The 18,107-nt window shown below is 39.6% G+C and overlaps 1 protein-coding gene across 1 annotated transcript; it reads right to left on the bottom strand.

Moving 5' to 3' along the window:
- Nucleotides 1-14,697: 14,697 nt before the first annotated feature.
- Nucleotides 14,698-16,643, bottom strand: LOC149138184 (endo-1,4-beta-xylanase 5-like). The gene is made up of 3 exons (XM_089450009.1): nucleotides 16,351-16,643; nucleotides 15,535-16,170; nucleotides 14,698-15,453 (listed from the first exon to the last, which is right to left on the bottom strand). Exons 2-3 carry the CDS (start codon nucleotides 16,063-16,065, stop codon nucleotides 15,109-15,111), a joined length of 876 nt encoding a protein of 291 aa, XP_089306135.1. The 5' UTR covers nucleotides 16,066-16,170; nucleotides 16,351-16,643; the 3' UTR covers nucleotides 14,698-15,108.
- Nucleotides 16,644-18,107: the final 1,464 nt, after the last annotated feature.

Raw genomic sequence — 18,107 nt, 5'->3', positions numbered from 1 at the left:
ATTATGCATAAGCCACAAGGCTGCGTGGTTCCCTGTACCATATTTTACATATAAGAACTTGGAAGATTTCTCCTTTGGACATTTTTATGGTTGATCTGTTCTGACAGGTATTGGTTCTTGAAACTAGCATATAGGTTAGGTTTTCCACCTGCATTGTGCATTTATCAGTTTCCTTTCCCATTTTGGCCTTACGATTGACCCCACCAAGATATGATGCAGAACCTTCTCATTGCTTAGAAGTGTCATAACTTGTGTGGTAGAGCCTACCTTATCATGGGCACCCTAGATAGTAACTTGTTGTCACTTGGCACCCATGCTGAACTCTTGTTCTTAGGCTCGGGAGTCCTCTTTAGTCCCGCCATGACTTTGCGATGAAGCTTCATTCCTCTACTTCTTCGCTATTCTTTTGGATTTATACCCTAGAGGCTCATTTGAGTTGAGTTGTATTGCTGCAATGCATGTTGACCATTTGTACCATTTGGCCTTGAGCCACCTTCACTTGGACTCGTCTTTAAGCCACTTTTCGACCATGTCTTCTGAAAAATCAACCTTACAGTCACTTAGCATTTGCAACTTGATGCACCCTTTTACCCATGGAAAGAACATTCCTTTGAGTGTCATTGACCAGTTTCGCCACCTTGCATTGAGCATAGGAATGTTCCCCTCCTAGGAATTAGAGCATCTGCTTTTTCGACACTCGTTCTTTCCACTATACTATAGCATTCTTTTATTCTTTTACAGGCTTCACATAAATTAAAAATACAAAAAAATTATATATCCCAAAAAAGAGCGGGAACGGGACATTATTTCCATGATTGATAGCAACTAGAGTCAGTTGTGTCACCCTTGAACAAAGCACTCAAAAAGTAAGTCTTTCCTCTATTGGGATGGGCTTTAGTTTGACTTAGGAGAGCCTTAACCTTGTATTGAGTTGATAATCCTCTGATTGGTTATCTCTTCCAATCATATAGAGGGTTTGCTTATGCCTCCTACATGAAAAACTTATACAAAGTTATCATATGCTTCCATGTAGTCACAGTTGAGTCGTGCTTTTGTTCAAGGGAAGTAAACCTGAGTCAGCCTCTCTGTGGTGTCTCTTGACCTATTTTTCAATCGACCATCCCTAATTGTCAGCGTCATGTTCATTATCACATCATCTATATTGGTCCTTTGCTCGTGCTGGTTTGATAAGGTCTCCATTGACTTCTTGCTGGCGGGTCTTTCTCTTATTGACTACGACAAATTGCTTTGAGGGTAGATCTAGAGCCGCACCCTGGCCCTATTTTCATTATTGATAGGTTACCTTGTGCTCAGCATCGATCAGTATCATGGGTCTTTGACTGAGTGGTTTCCCTTCTGTTCGACATCAGCTTTCATTATGACACATTGGGATTTGTGCAATTCCTTGGTTTCCATTTGACCCTATTGGTGGATTCCTCGCCTATGTGTTAATTTTGATTATTGGTTGGTTCAGAGGGTTTATATCATGCACTATTTACATATTGTGTATGTCGGAAACATGCTTTGGTTGGGTTACTACATCTTTGTTCGTCTGATTCCTTCCACATTATTGGCCTATGGGTTACACTCACACTAGATTGATGAAGGATGCCTTAATGCCTTCCTTCTAGCAAATATTTTCCCATCGACTTGAGATCATTTCTCTGGAAAAGAGATCTAGAGTCCATTTGGTAGTACCTTAGGGTTTCCAGTCATCAGTGGCAGATTCCTTCGCTATCGATAGTGTTATGAAACTAGCACAAGAAAAGATAGAAAAGATAGATCAACACCTTAGAATTCAGCCTCTTCGAAGGGGCAACCTCCTTTACATTACATAAATGAACAATTCTTGGATGATTCAAATGACAAAACCTCCTTTCTATATATAGGAGTCTAAGGAGTCACAATATAACCCAGCCGACCTAACAATAATAATATAAAGCCACAAAAATAACAATAGAGGGATTCTATGGGGCACAGTAATAACAATATGGGGACAATAGGGGCACAACAATATTAATAAGGGGTATAACTACAATAGTAATGGGGTAATCACTAGTATTATAGGGACCCAACATGCCCCTCTCCTTCAAAAAAAGTGTTGTCCTCAACGCTTGAGTAGTTTTGGATACTTCTGTATAAAATTCTCATCCTCCCATGTGGAATCTTCAGTGGATAAGTTCTTCCACTTGATAAGATACTCCGAAATTGATCGATTTCGTAGCTGTCGAGTTCTTGTTTCTATGACTGCTTCTAGTTCCAATATAATTTTTCCTTCCTCGTCAAGTTCTGGCAATATTGTTTGAACTGGGAGCTTGTTGCCTATAACCTTCTTTAAACATGAAACATGGAAAACTGGGTGCAATCGAGAAGCTGCAGGAAGCTCCAATTTGTATGCCATAGTACCAATCTTTTGCAACACCTTGTACGGACCATAATACTTTGGTGATAATTTATTATCCTTCTTAGCTTGCTTGAGAGACATTTGCTTATATGGTTGTAGCCGTAGGAATACCCAATCACCTACATCAAAACTTCTTTCGCTGCGATGTTGATCTGCCTGTTGTTTCATTCTATTCTGTGCCAACACGAGGTTATCCTTTAAGAGTTGGAGGACTTGTTGTTGATGTTCGATGTGATGTTCCACTGCCTGAACCTTAGAATTTTCTCTTAAATATGATGTGATGGATGGTGGCTGATACCCATAAAGTGCCATAAATGGGGTCATTTTTGTTGCTGTATGGAAGGAAGTGTTATACCACCATTCAGCCAGAGGCAACCATTTGACCCATTGTGTCTGTTTATCAGATACAAAGCAACGAAGATATCCTTCCAAACATTTGTTTACTATCTCAGTTTGTCCATCAGATTGAGGATGATAAGATGAGCTATGAGCTAACTGAGTACCAAGACAAGAAAATAATTCTGTCCAAAAATTTCCAGTGAAAATGGGATCTCTGTCACTTACAATAATCTTTGGGTTTCCATGTAGCTTTTGAATTGTTTCCATAAATGCAGTAGAAACTGTACTGGCTTTAAATGGATGTGATAATGCACAAAAGTGTGCATACTTGGTAAGTCTGTCAACTACCACCATGATGACACTCTTTCCCTCAGACTTGGGTAAACCTGTGATAAAATCCATTGAAACCTCCTCCCAACGTTGGCTTGGAATGGATAAAGGTTGTAATAGACCCGGTGTCTTAATTGTTTCAACTTTATTTTGTTGGCAAACCAAACATTCCGCCACAAACTTTTGAATATCTGATTTAAGGCCATCCCAAAAAATTCCTTCTTAACCCTGTGGTAAGTTTTTAAAAATCCTGAGTGCCCTCCTAAGGGAGAAGTGTGCAATTCCATAAGAATCTTTTGTTTTAGCTGGGAATTCTTACAGAGGTATAAGCGATCTTTGTACCATAACGAATCATTTTTCCAGCTAAATGTATCAGATGTACTGGAATCTTGTTGTAACTTTCGAATAAGTGCCCACACTTCTTCGTCATTCTTCCATTCCTCCCTTGCTTCGTTTATCCAATCTGGTTGGATAATAGAAATGGCGCACAACAATGCTTCCACGTCCTCATCCTTTCTTGAGAGTGCATCTGCCACCACATTTTGCTTCCCTTTTTTGTAGATGATTTCAAAGTCATAACCCAACATCTTTGTGACCCACTTTTGTTGCTCTTCAGAGGATAATCTTTGTTCTAAAAAGTATTTAAGGCTATCATGATCCGTTTTTACCTTGAAGTGTCTTCCCATTAGGTAGGGTCACCATTTCTTAAGTGCATGGAGTATTGCCAACATTTCCTTCTCATAAATAGCTTTGTGTAAAAACTTTCCCTTGATTGGACGACTTTCAAAAGCAATGGGTCTTTCATCTTGCATTAGAACAGCACCAATTCCATTTCCTGAAGCATCACATTCCACAATAAAGGTTTTTGTGAAGTCGGTGTAGCTAAGACCGGTGCTTGGCACATTGCCTCTTTAAGATGTTCGAAGGCCTTTGTTGCTTCCGGAGTCCATGAAAATGCATCTTTCTTCAATAATGTTGTTAGAGGTGTTGCTATTCTCCCATAATTCTTAACAAACTTGTGATAATACCCTGTCAACCCGAGAAATCCTCGCAGATGCTTTATGGATGTGGGGATTTTCCATTCCTTAATGGCTTTAATTTTGCTAGGGTCTACCTTAACTCCTTCATGAGATACAATATGACCCAGATATTCCACCTCTTGGACTCCAAAGAAACATTTGGATCTTTTTGCATATAATTGTTTCTCCTCCAATAGTTGTAGCACCCTGTCAACATGTTTAACATGATCCTTCCAAGACTTGCTATAGATTAGTATATCATCAAAAAATACTAACACAAATTTTCTAAGGAATGGTTTGAAAATTGAATTCATCAAACCTTGAAATGTTGAAGGTGCATTGGTAAGGCCAAAAGGCATGACCAAAAATTCATAATGACCCTCATGAGTTCTAAATGTTGTTTTCGGAATGTCTTCAATCTTCATTCTGATTTGATGATATCCTGAACGAAGATCCAACTTGGTGAAGTAAATTGATCCATGCAATTCATCCAGTAATTCATCAATGACAGGAATGGGAAACTTATCTTTAATAGTGAGCTTGTTGAGCTCCCTATAATCTGGACACATGCGCCATGATCCATCCTTCTTGTGCACCAATACTACTGGAGCAGAGAAAGAACTTTGACTCGGTTGAATTATACCAGCCTCTAGCATTTCTGCAACCATACGTTCAATTTCACTCTTTTGGGCATAGGGATATCTGTACGGCCTGATGTTTGGAGGAACACTTCCTGGAATCAGATGAATAGCATGATCATGATCACGCATAGGTGGGAGACCTTTGGGAGTCTCAAATACCTTGGAATGATTGTCCAGGACTTTTTGGAGATCTGGAGAAATAGATGATTCCGATGTGGAAACATCTAGCGAACATAATTGTGCAATTACACCTCTTTGTTCCTTTTTTAGAAGCTTTGTCATACCATTAGAGCTGATTATCTTTCCTGGTTTCCCTGCAATACCCCTTAATTCAACTTCCTTTCCTTCCGCATAAAATTTGATGAAAAGTTCTTGAAAATTAAAAGCTATTGTACCTAGGGATTGTAGCCATTGGACTCCTAGTACAACATCAGCACCTCCCATTGGAATGGAAAGCATTGGGCTAGTCAATACATATTCTCCCATGGATAGCTTGATATTATGGCACTTTCCAGAGCAAATTATTGTTCCTCCATTTGCAATCATCACTTGACACTCTGGTGCTGGATATAGGAAGCAATTCAATTCTTTTGCTACCTTACAATGAATAAAATTATGGGTGCTTCCTGAATCAATCAACACTATTACCTTTTTCTTCTTGATTTGTCCTTCTATCTTGATGGTTTGAGGAGTGGTAATTCCAGCCAATGCATTACAAGATATGGTCGGATTCATTTGTTCTTGGAGTATATCCTCTTCTTTTGACCTTTCTTGCTCCTTTTCTTCTTCCTCTTCACAATCTATGTAGAATAATTTCTTCTCAGCACACTTATGACCTTTAGTGTATTTGCTATCACAACTGTAACAAAGCCCTTTTGCTCTTTTTTCTTCCAATTGTTGTGGTGTCAACCTTATAGGTTGTGGAAGACTAGGGGCAACAACACTTCCATCTTTATAGTTGTGAGTGGTATGCTTCCTGGTTGCCATAATTTTGCTTTCCATTTTTCTTGCTAACCTGAATGCCTTCTCTAATGAATCAGGTTCCCAAAGGCGAACATCATGTTGGATATTATCCTTTAAAGACCCTATGAACACATCAATCCTATGCTCCTCTGGAATATCTTTTACCCTTATGTTCAATTTTTGGAACTCCTCAATGTGCTCCATTATTGAACCCTTTTGTTTGAGACTTATCAATTGACTAAAAAAAGTGTTGCTTTTTGTATCCTCATAATGTGCTATCAATTCTTCCGTAAAAATTGCCCAAGTGATAAATTGTTTACGAGAGCAAAGCCATTGATACCATACAAACTGATTTGGTTCCAAATATAAAGTTGCAATACGTACCTTTTGTGTGTTTTGCACATTATTGAGATCGAAAAATTGCTCCATCTGTAATATCCATGTTGCGGGATCCTTGCCATCAAACTTCCTCATATCGATTTTTGGAATATGGTGGGTCTTCGATCCCACATTAGAGTCTATGATATCATGATTAACATTTCTTTTGTTCGCATCATGAGTTTCCTTTACTACCTTTTCACCATTAGTAAGTATTTCTTGTAGAAAACTTGTCAAAACTGTCTTCAAATCTGCCATGCCTGTCTTCAAATTTGTGTTTAAATCTATCTTCAAATTGTCCATCTTAGCTTCCATGCCATTCATCTTAGCTTCCACGCCATTTATCTTAGCTTCTGTTAACTTTTGTGAGCGTGGCATTTGTTGCACTTGTTCTTGTAATTTTGATATATCATGTAGCATTTCTTCCTCTTCTTCATGAGTCATGCTAGAGCTTTCAGGTTCCTTACTAGGTGTTTGCATTTTCTTTCCTCGGGCATCAGTTACCGATAATAATGCTCTACTAGCCCTTTGAATTCCTTCAAAATAATTTTTCAAACCAATCTTAACCAAAAATTTAAAAGAATCTACACACATTTTTTTTCACTTTGTAGGAGCTCAATATTGCCTCTGATGTATCTCTGTACTTTCAGAACATCCAATTCTGAAATTGTGACCTGTGGTAGCCCTCTGTGTCCTCTTTCCAATGCCACTAGTCTGATCCAAATTGGATTAGAGTTATGCGAAATCTCCCACAGTGACCAGATTATAGACTAGTTCAGTAGAGCGAACTTGTACGATGTGCCACGAGTCACTGTTTCGACCTTTAGCTCTGAAAAATATATAGAAGAAACTACAGTCCGTCCTCTTTCTGCACCTTCTTACGAAATTTCAATCCAATGCTCAGAGAAAAAGTTATGACGATTTTCCCTAGGTCACCTGTTTGGAATGTAATTCAGGAGTCTGCAAAAAGACCAACTTCCTCAGATCATATCTCCGCAAATATAGCGCAAAAAGCTCTGAAATTTGGACCCGAGATTTAGCGCGATGTCTTCTCAAATGGGTTTTTTTTTCAACTTCTGAAATGTCGCAGAAAAAAGTTATAGCGAAAATTCCACGATGACTTGTTTGGAGCAGCGAAACCCTAGAATCCAAAGCTCTGATACCAAATGTTATGAAACCAGCTCAAGAAAAGATAGAAAAGATAGATCAACACCTTAGAATTCAGCCTCTTCAAGGGGGGCAACCTCCTTTACATTACATAAATGAACAATTCTTGGATGATTCAAATGACAAAACCTCCTTTCTATATATAGGAGTCTAAAGAGTCACAATATAACCCAGCCGACCTAACAATAATAATATAAAGCCACAAAAATAACAATAGAGGGATTCTATGGGGCACAGTAATAACAATATGGGGACAATAGGGGCACAACAATATTAATAAGGGGTATAATTACAATAGTAATGGGGTAATCACTAGTATTATAGGGACCCAATAGACAGTGGGAAAACATCATTGTCTCCTAATTGATAGATTCTTCCAAGTGTTCGAATACAACTCATTTATTGGCACTTGTTAGATTGTACTGGGTAACTTGACTCTCATCATCATTATCGGTGAGTAGCCTCGTGTTTTTTAACAGTATACATCAATGACTGGTAATCAAATGATTTCTCACATATTCGACTTCAGATTATTTATTCCCATTATGTAGAAATGTATCACGGCAGTCGGTGAAGACCTCGGGTTTGCATCAGCATGTCTTGGTTCACTTGTCAGTTGCTCTTGTTTCTACTAGTTGACACCATCCACCTTATATGTTGCAGTTCCTTATAGCGACATCCTATATGTTGGCACCCGAGTTGTGCTGTAGTACCATTTATTCCACCATGTTGACTTGGTACTATTTGGATTAGTTTCCTGACTTCAGTGATCAGCTTCATATTTCAGCATCATTGATCAGCTCTTTATATGTGATATTCAGACATATACTCTCTTGATTATGATCAGATGATCCATTATGTATTTTTAGTTCCTTTATACTTGTATGCATATTGGATCCGCTTTTGTACTTGACATGTGGACATGCTTTACTATTTCTAAGCATGGGTATGCCCGCCTCAGACAACATTTTCTTTCTGATCTCTTTCGTTGCCTTGGCAGGATGAATTCTGGTGAACTCCTCCTCAGTCTCGGCATGATTCCTTTTATACACTTAATACACTTAGCACCATTACTACTCTTGGTAGATCTGACGCTCTGATTATGGCCTAGGGCAACCCTTCCTTCCAAACTTGGTCCAAAATCTAAAAAAGATGTGTTTTATACCCTATACGCTACTTTTCCCTGTTATTAAAGTGTGTACACGCACGTTAGCATATATCCAATCCACGTACATGTGTTAAAACACTTAAAAAAAATAATTTTCCTTAATTTCAGATGGAGTTCACGGGTTTTACCTGTTACTCACCTCCTATATCCCGTGGCCCAACTATTTCCCAACTGAAAAAAACTAATTTGGAGAAGTATAAATAAACCTCCATGGGAAGGCCTTAAGGGAGAAGATATGAGATATTGATACTATAGTGAGATTATCCTTGATCGAGTCTGACGAAATCCCTGTGCCTCCTGCACTTCCCAAAGATTCAGGAAACCCTTGTTTCCTTGTTGGAGATATCCTTCATCTTTCTTGAGATATCCTTGTATTGGTGATGGAGGAAGATTGCTGAGGCCGAGATATCCTTGTTCCTTCGATTTTCTTTTAGTGTTTTTGCTCTGCAAAGCTGTGTGTTCAACCTTTACTAGCTAGATTCATCTGTGCAGGTTTTCTAACACATTTACATGGTATCAGAGCCCACAGGTTGCTAGATAAAAGACGCACCAGTACTTTATTTTGCAGGTATTACAGCTTGGAGATCGAAGATCGACAGAAAAATGGAGTTTCCCAAAGCATCGATCCTAACACCGTACAACTATCACGAATGGAAGGACCAAATGGCTCGATACCTTCGTCATAAAGGGTTGTACAGGATTACCATGGCTACAGAAGTGGAACCCACTTCAGCCATAGAGAAATCCAAGTACCACAACCATATGGATGAGGCCCACAGATCCATATGCATGTGCATCTCTCCAAAGTTGCAGTTTCATCTATCTTCCTGCAATACTCCCAATGAGATTTGGAAGAAGGTTGAAGATCTCTACGGGAAACAGGATGAGATGAAAGGACATCTGCTCGAAGTGGAGCTTCTGTCATTGGATCCATGGAACTATGACAGAATTCAAGACTTCTTCACCAAATATAATGATCTATTGTTGCAACTCAAGGGTTGTGGAATTGACAAATCCAAGGAGGAGAGTCGCCAAGTTTTCTCTATTATGTCAAAGCTCGGACCAGAATACTCCGTCTTTGTGTCTACATTTCATTCAGTAAGGCTTGCAACAGGTAAATCCTACACTATGCCTTCTCTCAAAGAATTTATGGAGTCCCTTATTTTTGAGCAAGATAAACTCATTGGCATGGGGAAAATCAAACCTCCAAAAGCACATGCACTTGCTGTGCATGATGGCAGCTACAATAAAAATCACAAATCTAATTCAAATCAGAAAAATCAGCAGCAAAAAGACAAGGGAAAAGTGCATTCCCATCGAAAAAAGGAAGGGTACACCAAGCCCTTCAATGACTCCTCCGGCTCGAGAAATGAGAGGGAAGAAAGTAAACAGATGCACCTACTATCAAAGAGGATTCCATCCAGAATCCTCTTGCATGAAGAAACAAATTGACAAAATGGTAGAAATTCTTCAGAAGCAAAACCTTGGGGACCACATCCCTCAGGGCGCCAAGAAGAAAACTGAGGATCTGCCACACAGGAAAGGTAACAATTTTCATGCTTTAGTTGCAACTAATTCTTCCCCTGATGCATGGATTATAGATTCTGGTGCATCACATCATATGGCTGCTGCAAAGGAAGTCTATTCCTCTTTGGATGCATGCAAAGGACCTCCCATCCTCATGGGAGATGACTCACCTATTGAGGTCACCGGAAAAGGTAGAGTGGAACTTTTACACGGAAGCTTTGAAGATGTGCTTCATGTTCCAAAACTTTCGGTAAAGCTGCTTTCAGTTTATCAAATCACTCATTCCAGCACCAGAAAGAGAGTGGAATTCACTTTAGATGCAGTGAACATATATGACTTACATAGCAGCTCCAAAATTGCAGCCGGTGAGGTAAACAATGGAGCCAAACTGTATACATTTTCTGAATTTATTGAATCTGAATCCTCCTTATTGCTTACACATGTTGATGATAGTAGTAGGCTTTGGCACGAGAGGTTTGGTCACTTAAATTATAGGTATATGCAGCAGCTAAGCAAGAATGAGATGGTGGAAGGCTTGCCAAATATCAGTTTCTCCAAAGGCGTTTGTGAAGGGTGTGTCCTTGGAAAACATCCCAGAGAAAAGTTTGACACTGGCAAGACTCACAGAGCATCCTCTCCTCTAGATCTGATCCATAGTGATCTCATGGGGCCTTTTCCTCATCCTTCCATCAACAAAGCAATGTATGTGCTTACATTTATTGATGATTTCTCATGGTATACTTGGGTGTATCTTCTCAGGAACAAATCTGAAGTTTTTACGCACTATGAAGATTTCAAAGCACTAGTTGAGACACAGTCAGAGAGAAAGATCAAAGCCTTCTGTACAGACAATGGGGGGGGAATATGTTAACACAACACTTAGAAACCTTTGCCTTCAGTCTGGCATACAGTTGCAGTACACAGTTCCATACACTCCATTGCAGAACAGAGTTGCTGAGAGAAAGAACCGATCTCTCAAAGAGATGGCTTCCTGCATGTTGCATGCTAAGTCACTACCTCATAAGCTATGGGCCGAAGCACTTAATTGTGCTAACTATATCCAGCACAAATCTCCTCATAGGTCTGTCAAGGATTAGACCCCCTTTTAGGCTTGGAGCGGCACTAAACCAGAGGTCACTCACTTCTGTGTTTTTGGCTCCCGAGGATGGGCCAAGATCCCCTCTGAAAAGAGGAAAGCTCTTGATCCACATAGCATTGAGTGCATCTTTGTTGGATACCCTGATGGTGTGAAGGGATAACGACTCCTGATTCCCTCTACGGACAAGCTCATCATTGAGCGAAGTGTCAAATTTGAGGAAAGTCTCTCACATGCACTTCAATTGCTGCATGCAGACACCTTTTATCTACCTCATGTCCAAGATGATGACTCAGTACACTCAGATGCAGATAGAGAGCATGCAGATGCTGAGGTAGAGCATGCAGATGCAGAGACAGAGTCTTCAAATGCAAATCTAGTGCATGCAAATGATGATCCACATCCAAGTCCAGGTCGGGCTTCCAGCAGTGAATCATATTCCCCTGTCATAAATCAGAGAACAAGGAGCTTACATGAGATATATGCACAAGAACACCCAACTGCTAGAAATGGTCTTGTGGGGGATAATTCTGATTTGCAGAGGACTAGCTCAGAGTTTATTGAGCCTCCTCTTGTCCTCACTACCACTGAACCATCGCCATCCTAGCATTGTCATTTGGTTCAGTCTTCTGATCCACAGTCTTATGCTGAGGCTGCTGGGCATCCATCTTGGGAGTCCGCCATGGAGGAGGAGTATAACTCCCTCCTCAAGAACCAGACTTGGGATCTGGTCCCCCTTCCTTCAAGAAGGAAACTTTTCTGATGCAAATGGGTCTATAGGACCAAGAGTGCTGCAGATGGGCAAATCACCAGACGGAAAGCAAGGCTAGTAGCCCAAGGCTTCCAACAAGTGCATGGCATTGATTATGACGAGACCTTTGCTCGAGTAGCAAAGATGGATTCCATATGCCTTACACTTGCCATTGTGGCTGCCCAAAGGTGGGAAGTACATCAGATGGATGTGAAGAATGATTTTCTTCACGGAGATCTATCTGAGGAGATCTACATGGAGCAGCCACATGGTTTCATTCATGATTCATCTTTGGTCTGCAGACTGAAGAAATCTCTCTACGGCCTTAAGCAGGCCTCGAGAGCTTGGTATGCGAAGATGGATTCTTTTCTCTTATCACAAAACTTTGAAAGATGTAAGTCTGATCCGAATGTTTACATGCTCAGGACACATGATTCTCTTCTTATCTTAGTTTTGTATGTGGATGATCTCCTAATCACCGACAGCTCAGCTTCAACCATTGCTACAGTCAAGAGGGCCTTGCATGATAGGTTCTTGATGACGAACATGGGTCCATTACACTTCTTTCTTGGTCTTGAGATTAGCCAGGATGCCACAGGCATCAAACTCTCTCAGGCTAAGTATGCACGGGATCTCCTCTAGAGATTTCGCATGACTGACTGCAAGCCAGCACCGACTCCTTTTCTGTTTGGGGTCTGCCTTGAGGATGGAGGTGACACTCCATTAGTTGACAGCACTCTCTACCAACAGCTAGTGGGGAGCTTATTGTACCTCACCCACTCCAGACCAGATCTCTCATATGCAGTAGGGGCAGTTTCCAGATACATGCAGGAGCCGCATGAGCTACATTGGAATGCTGCCAAGCGCATCCTCCGATGTGTGCAAGGCACCATCACCTTCGGGATTCACTATGCAGTCGGCACTGCATTGAATCTCCTTGGCTTCACTGATTCTTATTGGGCGGGCGACAGCGTTGATCGCAAGTCCACCTTTGGATATTCAGTCAGTCTAGGGTCTGGCCCTATTTTTTGGTCGAGCAAGAAGAAAGCTGCTATTGCTCTCTCTTCAGCCGAGGCCCAGTACAGAGGAGTAGTCAACATCACCATTCAGGCTCTGTGGCTACAACACTTCCTCGCTAAGTTGGGCATCCATTTCCACCAACCCATTGTTATCTGGTGTGACAAACTGCTATTGCTCTCTCTTCAGCAGAGGCCGAGTACAGAGGAGTAGTCAACATCACCATTCAAGCTTTGTGGCTACAACACTTCCTCACTGAGTTGGGCGTCCAGTTCCACCAACCCATTGTTATCTGGTGTGACAACCAGAGCACTCTCAAATTTTGCAGGGATCCAGTACAACGGCAGCGGACGAAGCACATAGAGATCCATATGCACTACATCAGAGACTTAGTACATGATCGGGTCATTGATTTGCAGTTCTGTCCCTCAGCAGAACAGACTGCAGACATCTTCACCAAGACATTCATTGAGCAGAAGTTTCACTCTCTGCGTGATCGTCTTGGAGTGAAGGACACAGTTGCTTAGCAACTGTCTTTTCTTCCTCTTTTCTTTTGATTACATTGTATTTTGAGGGGGGTTTTTCCCATGAGGTTTTCCCTCTTTCCTCAATTTTAGTACAAGTTGCACTGTATTTTGGGTGACCTTTGGCCTTAGTTTCCAGGGCCCATTTTCTATTTTTCCCCATAGTGGTGTTCAGGGGGGGTGTTGGAACTACTACACACCTACATGCAGACTCTTAGTTAGAGCATGGGACTACATGCAAGATTCTTTTTGCATGATTTACTCCTTGATTTTCTCATTCTTTAACTCCGCAATTGTTTAGTTCTTTTGCATGATTTACTCCCTAATTTGCTTCTTCTTTCACTCCGCAACTGGTTAGTTCTTCTACATGATTTACTCCCTGATTTGCTCCTTCTTTCACTCCGCAACTGGCTAGTTATCTCCAGAACTTGTTGTAGGTGTTGAGTCTTCTCATTGATCACCACTATGGTGCATTACATTGGGATCTTCACCCAGTAATGCTATATCATGAGCATTGTAACCTATTTTCTAATGAACCATTCTTTTGTTCTTTCAATTTTCTTTTAGTGTTTTTGCTTTGCAAAACTGTGTGTTCAACCTTTATTTGCTAGATTCATCTGTGCAAGTTTTCTAACAAATTTACAATACACGTATTTTATTTGTCTTCAATCATGTATCTGTCATTCCTAGTAAATCCATATAAATCCATATAGCTATCATAACTGTGATTTACTAAACATATTCAACATATTTGAAAACGATCATCTATCTGTCATTCCTAGTAAATCCATATAGCTATCATAACTGTGATTTACTAAACATATTCAACATATTTGAAAACGTCTCAGGAAACAAATTACACACTATAATTGATCAGCATGCATACAGATATGGGGAACAAATACTAACAGTGGAGTGATGAAGGCCAACCTTCAAGGTTGTACACGTAAATTTATGGCCACTTTGAAACACTAATCATAATTAATAATACTAATAATAAAAGTTTAAATCTTAACAAAAATCAATCAATTTTATTATTTCCACAGAAAAAATCAACTGCTTTCATTTTAAAAAAGGTAGATGAATCCATAGAATGAGAAAGTTTAAATCTTAACAAAAATCAATCAATTTTATTATTTCCACAGAAAAAATCAACTGCTTTCATTTTAAAAAAGGTAGATGAATCCATAGAATGAGAACATGAAGCAGATAAAGTGCCAACTCCAGAACAAGGGCAGATAATGATCTTTATTACGTTGCTGTAAAGATATTTTTAAAGCAGAGATATTATTAGTTTGTAAATTGATGCGTACCCAAATCGTGTATTTATAATGAATGCCGATCACCTCTATTCCAAAGCTGAGACATCGAAGTAGAAATGTGGTTCTATAACGCATGGCCATTCAGTCCAGCCCAGTAGCGAGCTCAACAAGAAGGCAGCATTGAAAAAGGTAATTTATATTGCAGGGGCGCTCCAGCCAGTCAGTCCAGGCAGGCCAGTAGCGAGCACAACCAGAAGGCAGCATTGAAAAGGTAATTTATATTGCAGGGGTTCTCCTCCATAGACATATTTCAGTGGTAGTCTTCCATACACACATATCATATCTGCATTTTAACTCGGGGTTGTTGAGCTCCGAGTGTAACGTACAGCCATCATGAGATCTTAACTCGGGGTCGTTGAATCCCCATCTCAACTACGTTTTTCTACTACTTGTATATATTTAATTCTTTATATTTATATCATTGTTAGTATATACTGCAGGTTACAATCTTTTCATTGATAATTACACAACAACGCTAATGTGTTGTGGTTGTTCAGATGTCCTCGAAATCTTGAAAGAATTAGTACCAGTAGTGTGGGGATGCTTTACAGTGACGGTGTACTCGCCGTAAAATCCTGAAAAATTGAAGGCCCCGCTCTCATGATCAGTAAAACCACTAATGCCTCTGCTTTGCCATTCTTTTAACAATTTGTCCACCGTATTGCCTGGAGGCAAATTATTGAAATTATTGTCAATGAGACACATCCTGTCACATCCACTGGGAGGCGGCCATGCCGACCAAATGACTATGCCTCCCACAGCAGGGTGAGAAAATCCTTCGCGCAGTACTTGTTCCAAATACTCGGCCTGTTCCAAACATTAAACATGAGATTCATGGAGGTTTTGATTTATTGAAAAGGGAAATTATGGACCAGAAAGCTTGCATACCTGTGTAGTTTGATTCACGTCGTTGTCAATATCGACCTCTGTTAGCCAGGTTGGCAGACCCAAAGACCCCAGTTTATCCAATATAGATCTCATTAATGGTAGGTTAGGCTTTGAAAAATGGGATTCCAATCCAATTCCTTCAATCAGCCCTGGCCGGCTAATGTCATGCAGCTTCTGCACATATGCATCGGGTATGGAGGCCATGTCACTGCAGGTCTCGATTGTATTGTAGTCGTTCATGAACAATGGAGTGGAGGGATCTAATTGCTGAACCAGTTGGAAGATATTTGCAGAGGCATTGGGCCCCAGCTTGTCCTCAAAGAATGAAAAATGAAGCATCTCGTTGCTGACATCCCATTGGATGAATTGGCCCTTGTACCTTCCCACTACTGAATGGACTCGATTGTCCACTGCCTCTTGTAGTTGTTGGGCATTCAGATTCTTTACCCACTGCATAACATATTTTGGATCCTCCCACACTATATTGTGCCCCCGCATCTTTATATTGTTTGCTTTGCAGAAGCTCACCATGGCATCTGCGTTTCTGTAATTCTCTTGCCCTTGCTCAGGCTCCGTGCTGTACCATTTTAGCTCGTTCAAAAATGTTGCTACGTTGAAACGTTCAAGAAACCATTTCTGAAATCAGATTATAATAGCTTAGGAGACCATTTCTGAAATCAGATTATAATAGCTTCAAGAGGAAAAAGAATTCAGCCAAACATGAAGGGTTAAAAGGATAATTTCTGAAATCAAAATGGCTTCAATCGAGATGAAATAAAAAGCGAAAAACTGGGTTAATTCAGTGATTAAGTCCACCTGATAAACACTATTGTTCAGTATTGTGTTCGCTATAGCGCATCCTATGGGAATGTCCCTCTTGGTTTGCTTGATGAATAGTTTGGCTCCTTTCAATGGATGCCCTGTACTGTTGACAGCGTGCACAATGAAATGTCCCTTGCGACTCTGTAATATGTACCCATCTCAATTAACAACACACCAGACTCAAAAATTAACAACCCAGCAATCTTTATATTGTAGATGAAGTTCAGAAAAAATCATTGTAATGTTCAAAGAATGTTGAGATGGAGGATGATGGGCCAAGATTTCCACTTTTTTTTAGCCGACTGCAAAATAATGTGAAAGTTAAATTTATATCAAATGTGATGTGATAAATAATATGATAAAAAATATTAAAACAGGTACAGACATTTAAAAAAATTAAAAACATAAAAAATTTAATGATGGTCAAATATGATAAACATTTATTTCATTTCATTTAAATTCACAAGTTAAAGTTATATAAAATATGGTAAATGATAAACATTTATTTTATTTTATTTTATTTACATTTTACAAGTTAAAGTTATATCAAATATTAAAGGTAACATTTATATAGGTGGTAAATATGAATATACATCAAAATATTTTAATATATATGAAAAGATAATTGAATTATATTTTTATTTTAAATTATTGTTATTCTTTATAAAAAGAATTAAAAATTATTGTTATTCTTTATAAAAAGAATTAAAAAGTGAATTAAATATATACAATTTACTCTTTACTATGGAGATTAATAGTTTATAAATAAGTTTTATACCAAGGCTTATTAATACTATATGTCCGAAAACTTATAAACTCATTTGATATGATTTTAAACTAATTTTAACTTTTAATTTGTAACTATTATTAAGAATATTTTAGATTATTTAGTGGAGGTTAAATCTCTAACATCTACTTAACAATTATTGATAATTAACTTATATTTCTATATATATATATCTTGGAGCAAAATAGACATGTCTAATTTTAAATGTTGCCTAATATGTATCTTGATAAAAAATTTCTGAATATTATCTAATTTTAGATATTGCTTAGTGTGTATCTTGATTAAAAATTTCTAAATATTTCCTATGCTATTGGGTATTTCCTATGGGACCTCAAGTCGGCCAGCAATCGCCTAGCAACTTCACCATACATGCATGGGCATGTAACGGGACAGCTCTCCAGCCGGGAAAGGACTCCAGCCTCCACCGGAAAATACCGACGTGACCTGCAGGGCCCCCAATGTCAGACGAATTGGATGGGCGGGACGAATTGGGTGGGCGCCGAACAGTGGATCGATTTGAAATTTGAATTTATCTGCATTCATTGTGAAAATTTGCAATGTATCTGCATTTCTGATCCCAAATTCATTAGCTCCAAATAGCAATGCTCGCCGCAGCCTGATGGCGGAGGAGGGGCAATTCCCGGAAGATCATCTCTTCAATTCGCCCTTCCTGTTGTTGAATGTGTAATTTCAACGCAGAGTTATATCGCCAGAAATCGTTCACCAAACCCGCCTGAGAGTTCTCGGGCCACTTTCCGGCAAAGGTATCTTCCGTGCACAAGGGCCCGAGAAAATTTGGAGTTGACGCGTGGCTGTCTCCATACGTCACCATTTCAGATTTCTCGGGTACTATTGTTCAGTCATGTAATGGTTTCCGATATTGTTGTCCACCGTCCGATTCGATTGAATGTTCTCCGCCGTTGATCGTTTGAAACCAGCATTCGGGCCTGCAGCAATTCAATGC

This window comes from Pinus tabuliformis, chromosome X, assembly GCF_031772625.1.
Source record: "Pinus tabuliformis cultivar Carrire ecotype Pingquan chromosome X, CPIR1, whole genome shotgun sequence".
NCBI lineage: Eukaryota > Viridiplantae > Streptophyta > Pinopsida > Pinales > Pinaceae > Pinus > Pinus tabuliformis.
Note: the sequence above shows the minus strand (reverse complement) of the source record. Positions and strands in the feature narration are given on the sequence as shown.

Coding starts and splice junctions, on each gene's coding strand:
- LOC149138184 (XM_089450009.1), bottom strand. CDS start 16,065: ATGGTGAGCTTCTGCAAAGCAAACAATATAAAGATGCGGGGGCACAAT. Junction 15,454..15,534: donor ACGTGAATCAAACTACACAG/GTATGCAAGCTT, acceptor TGTTTGGAACAG/GCCGAGTATTTGGAACAAGT.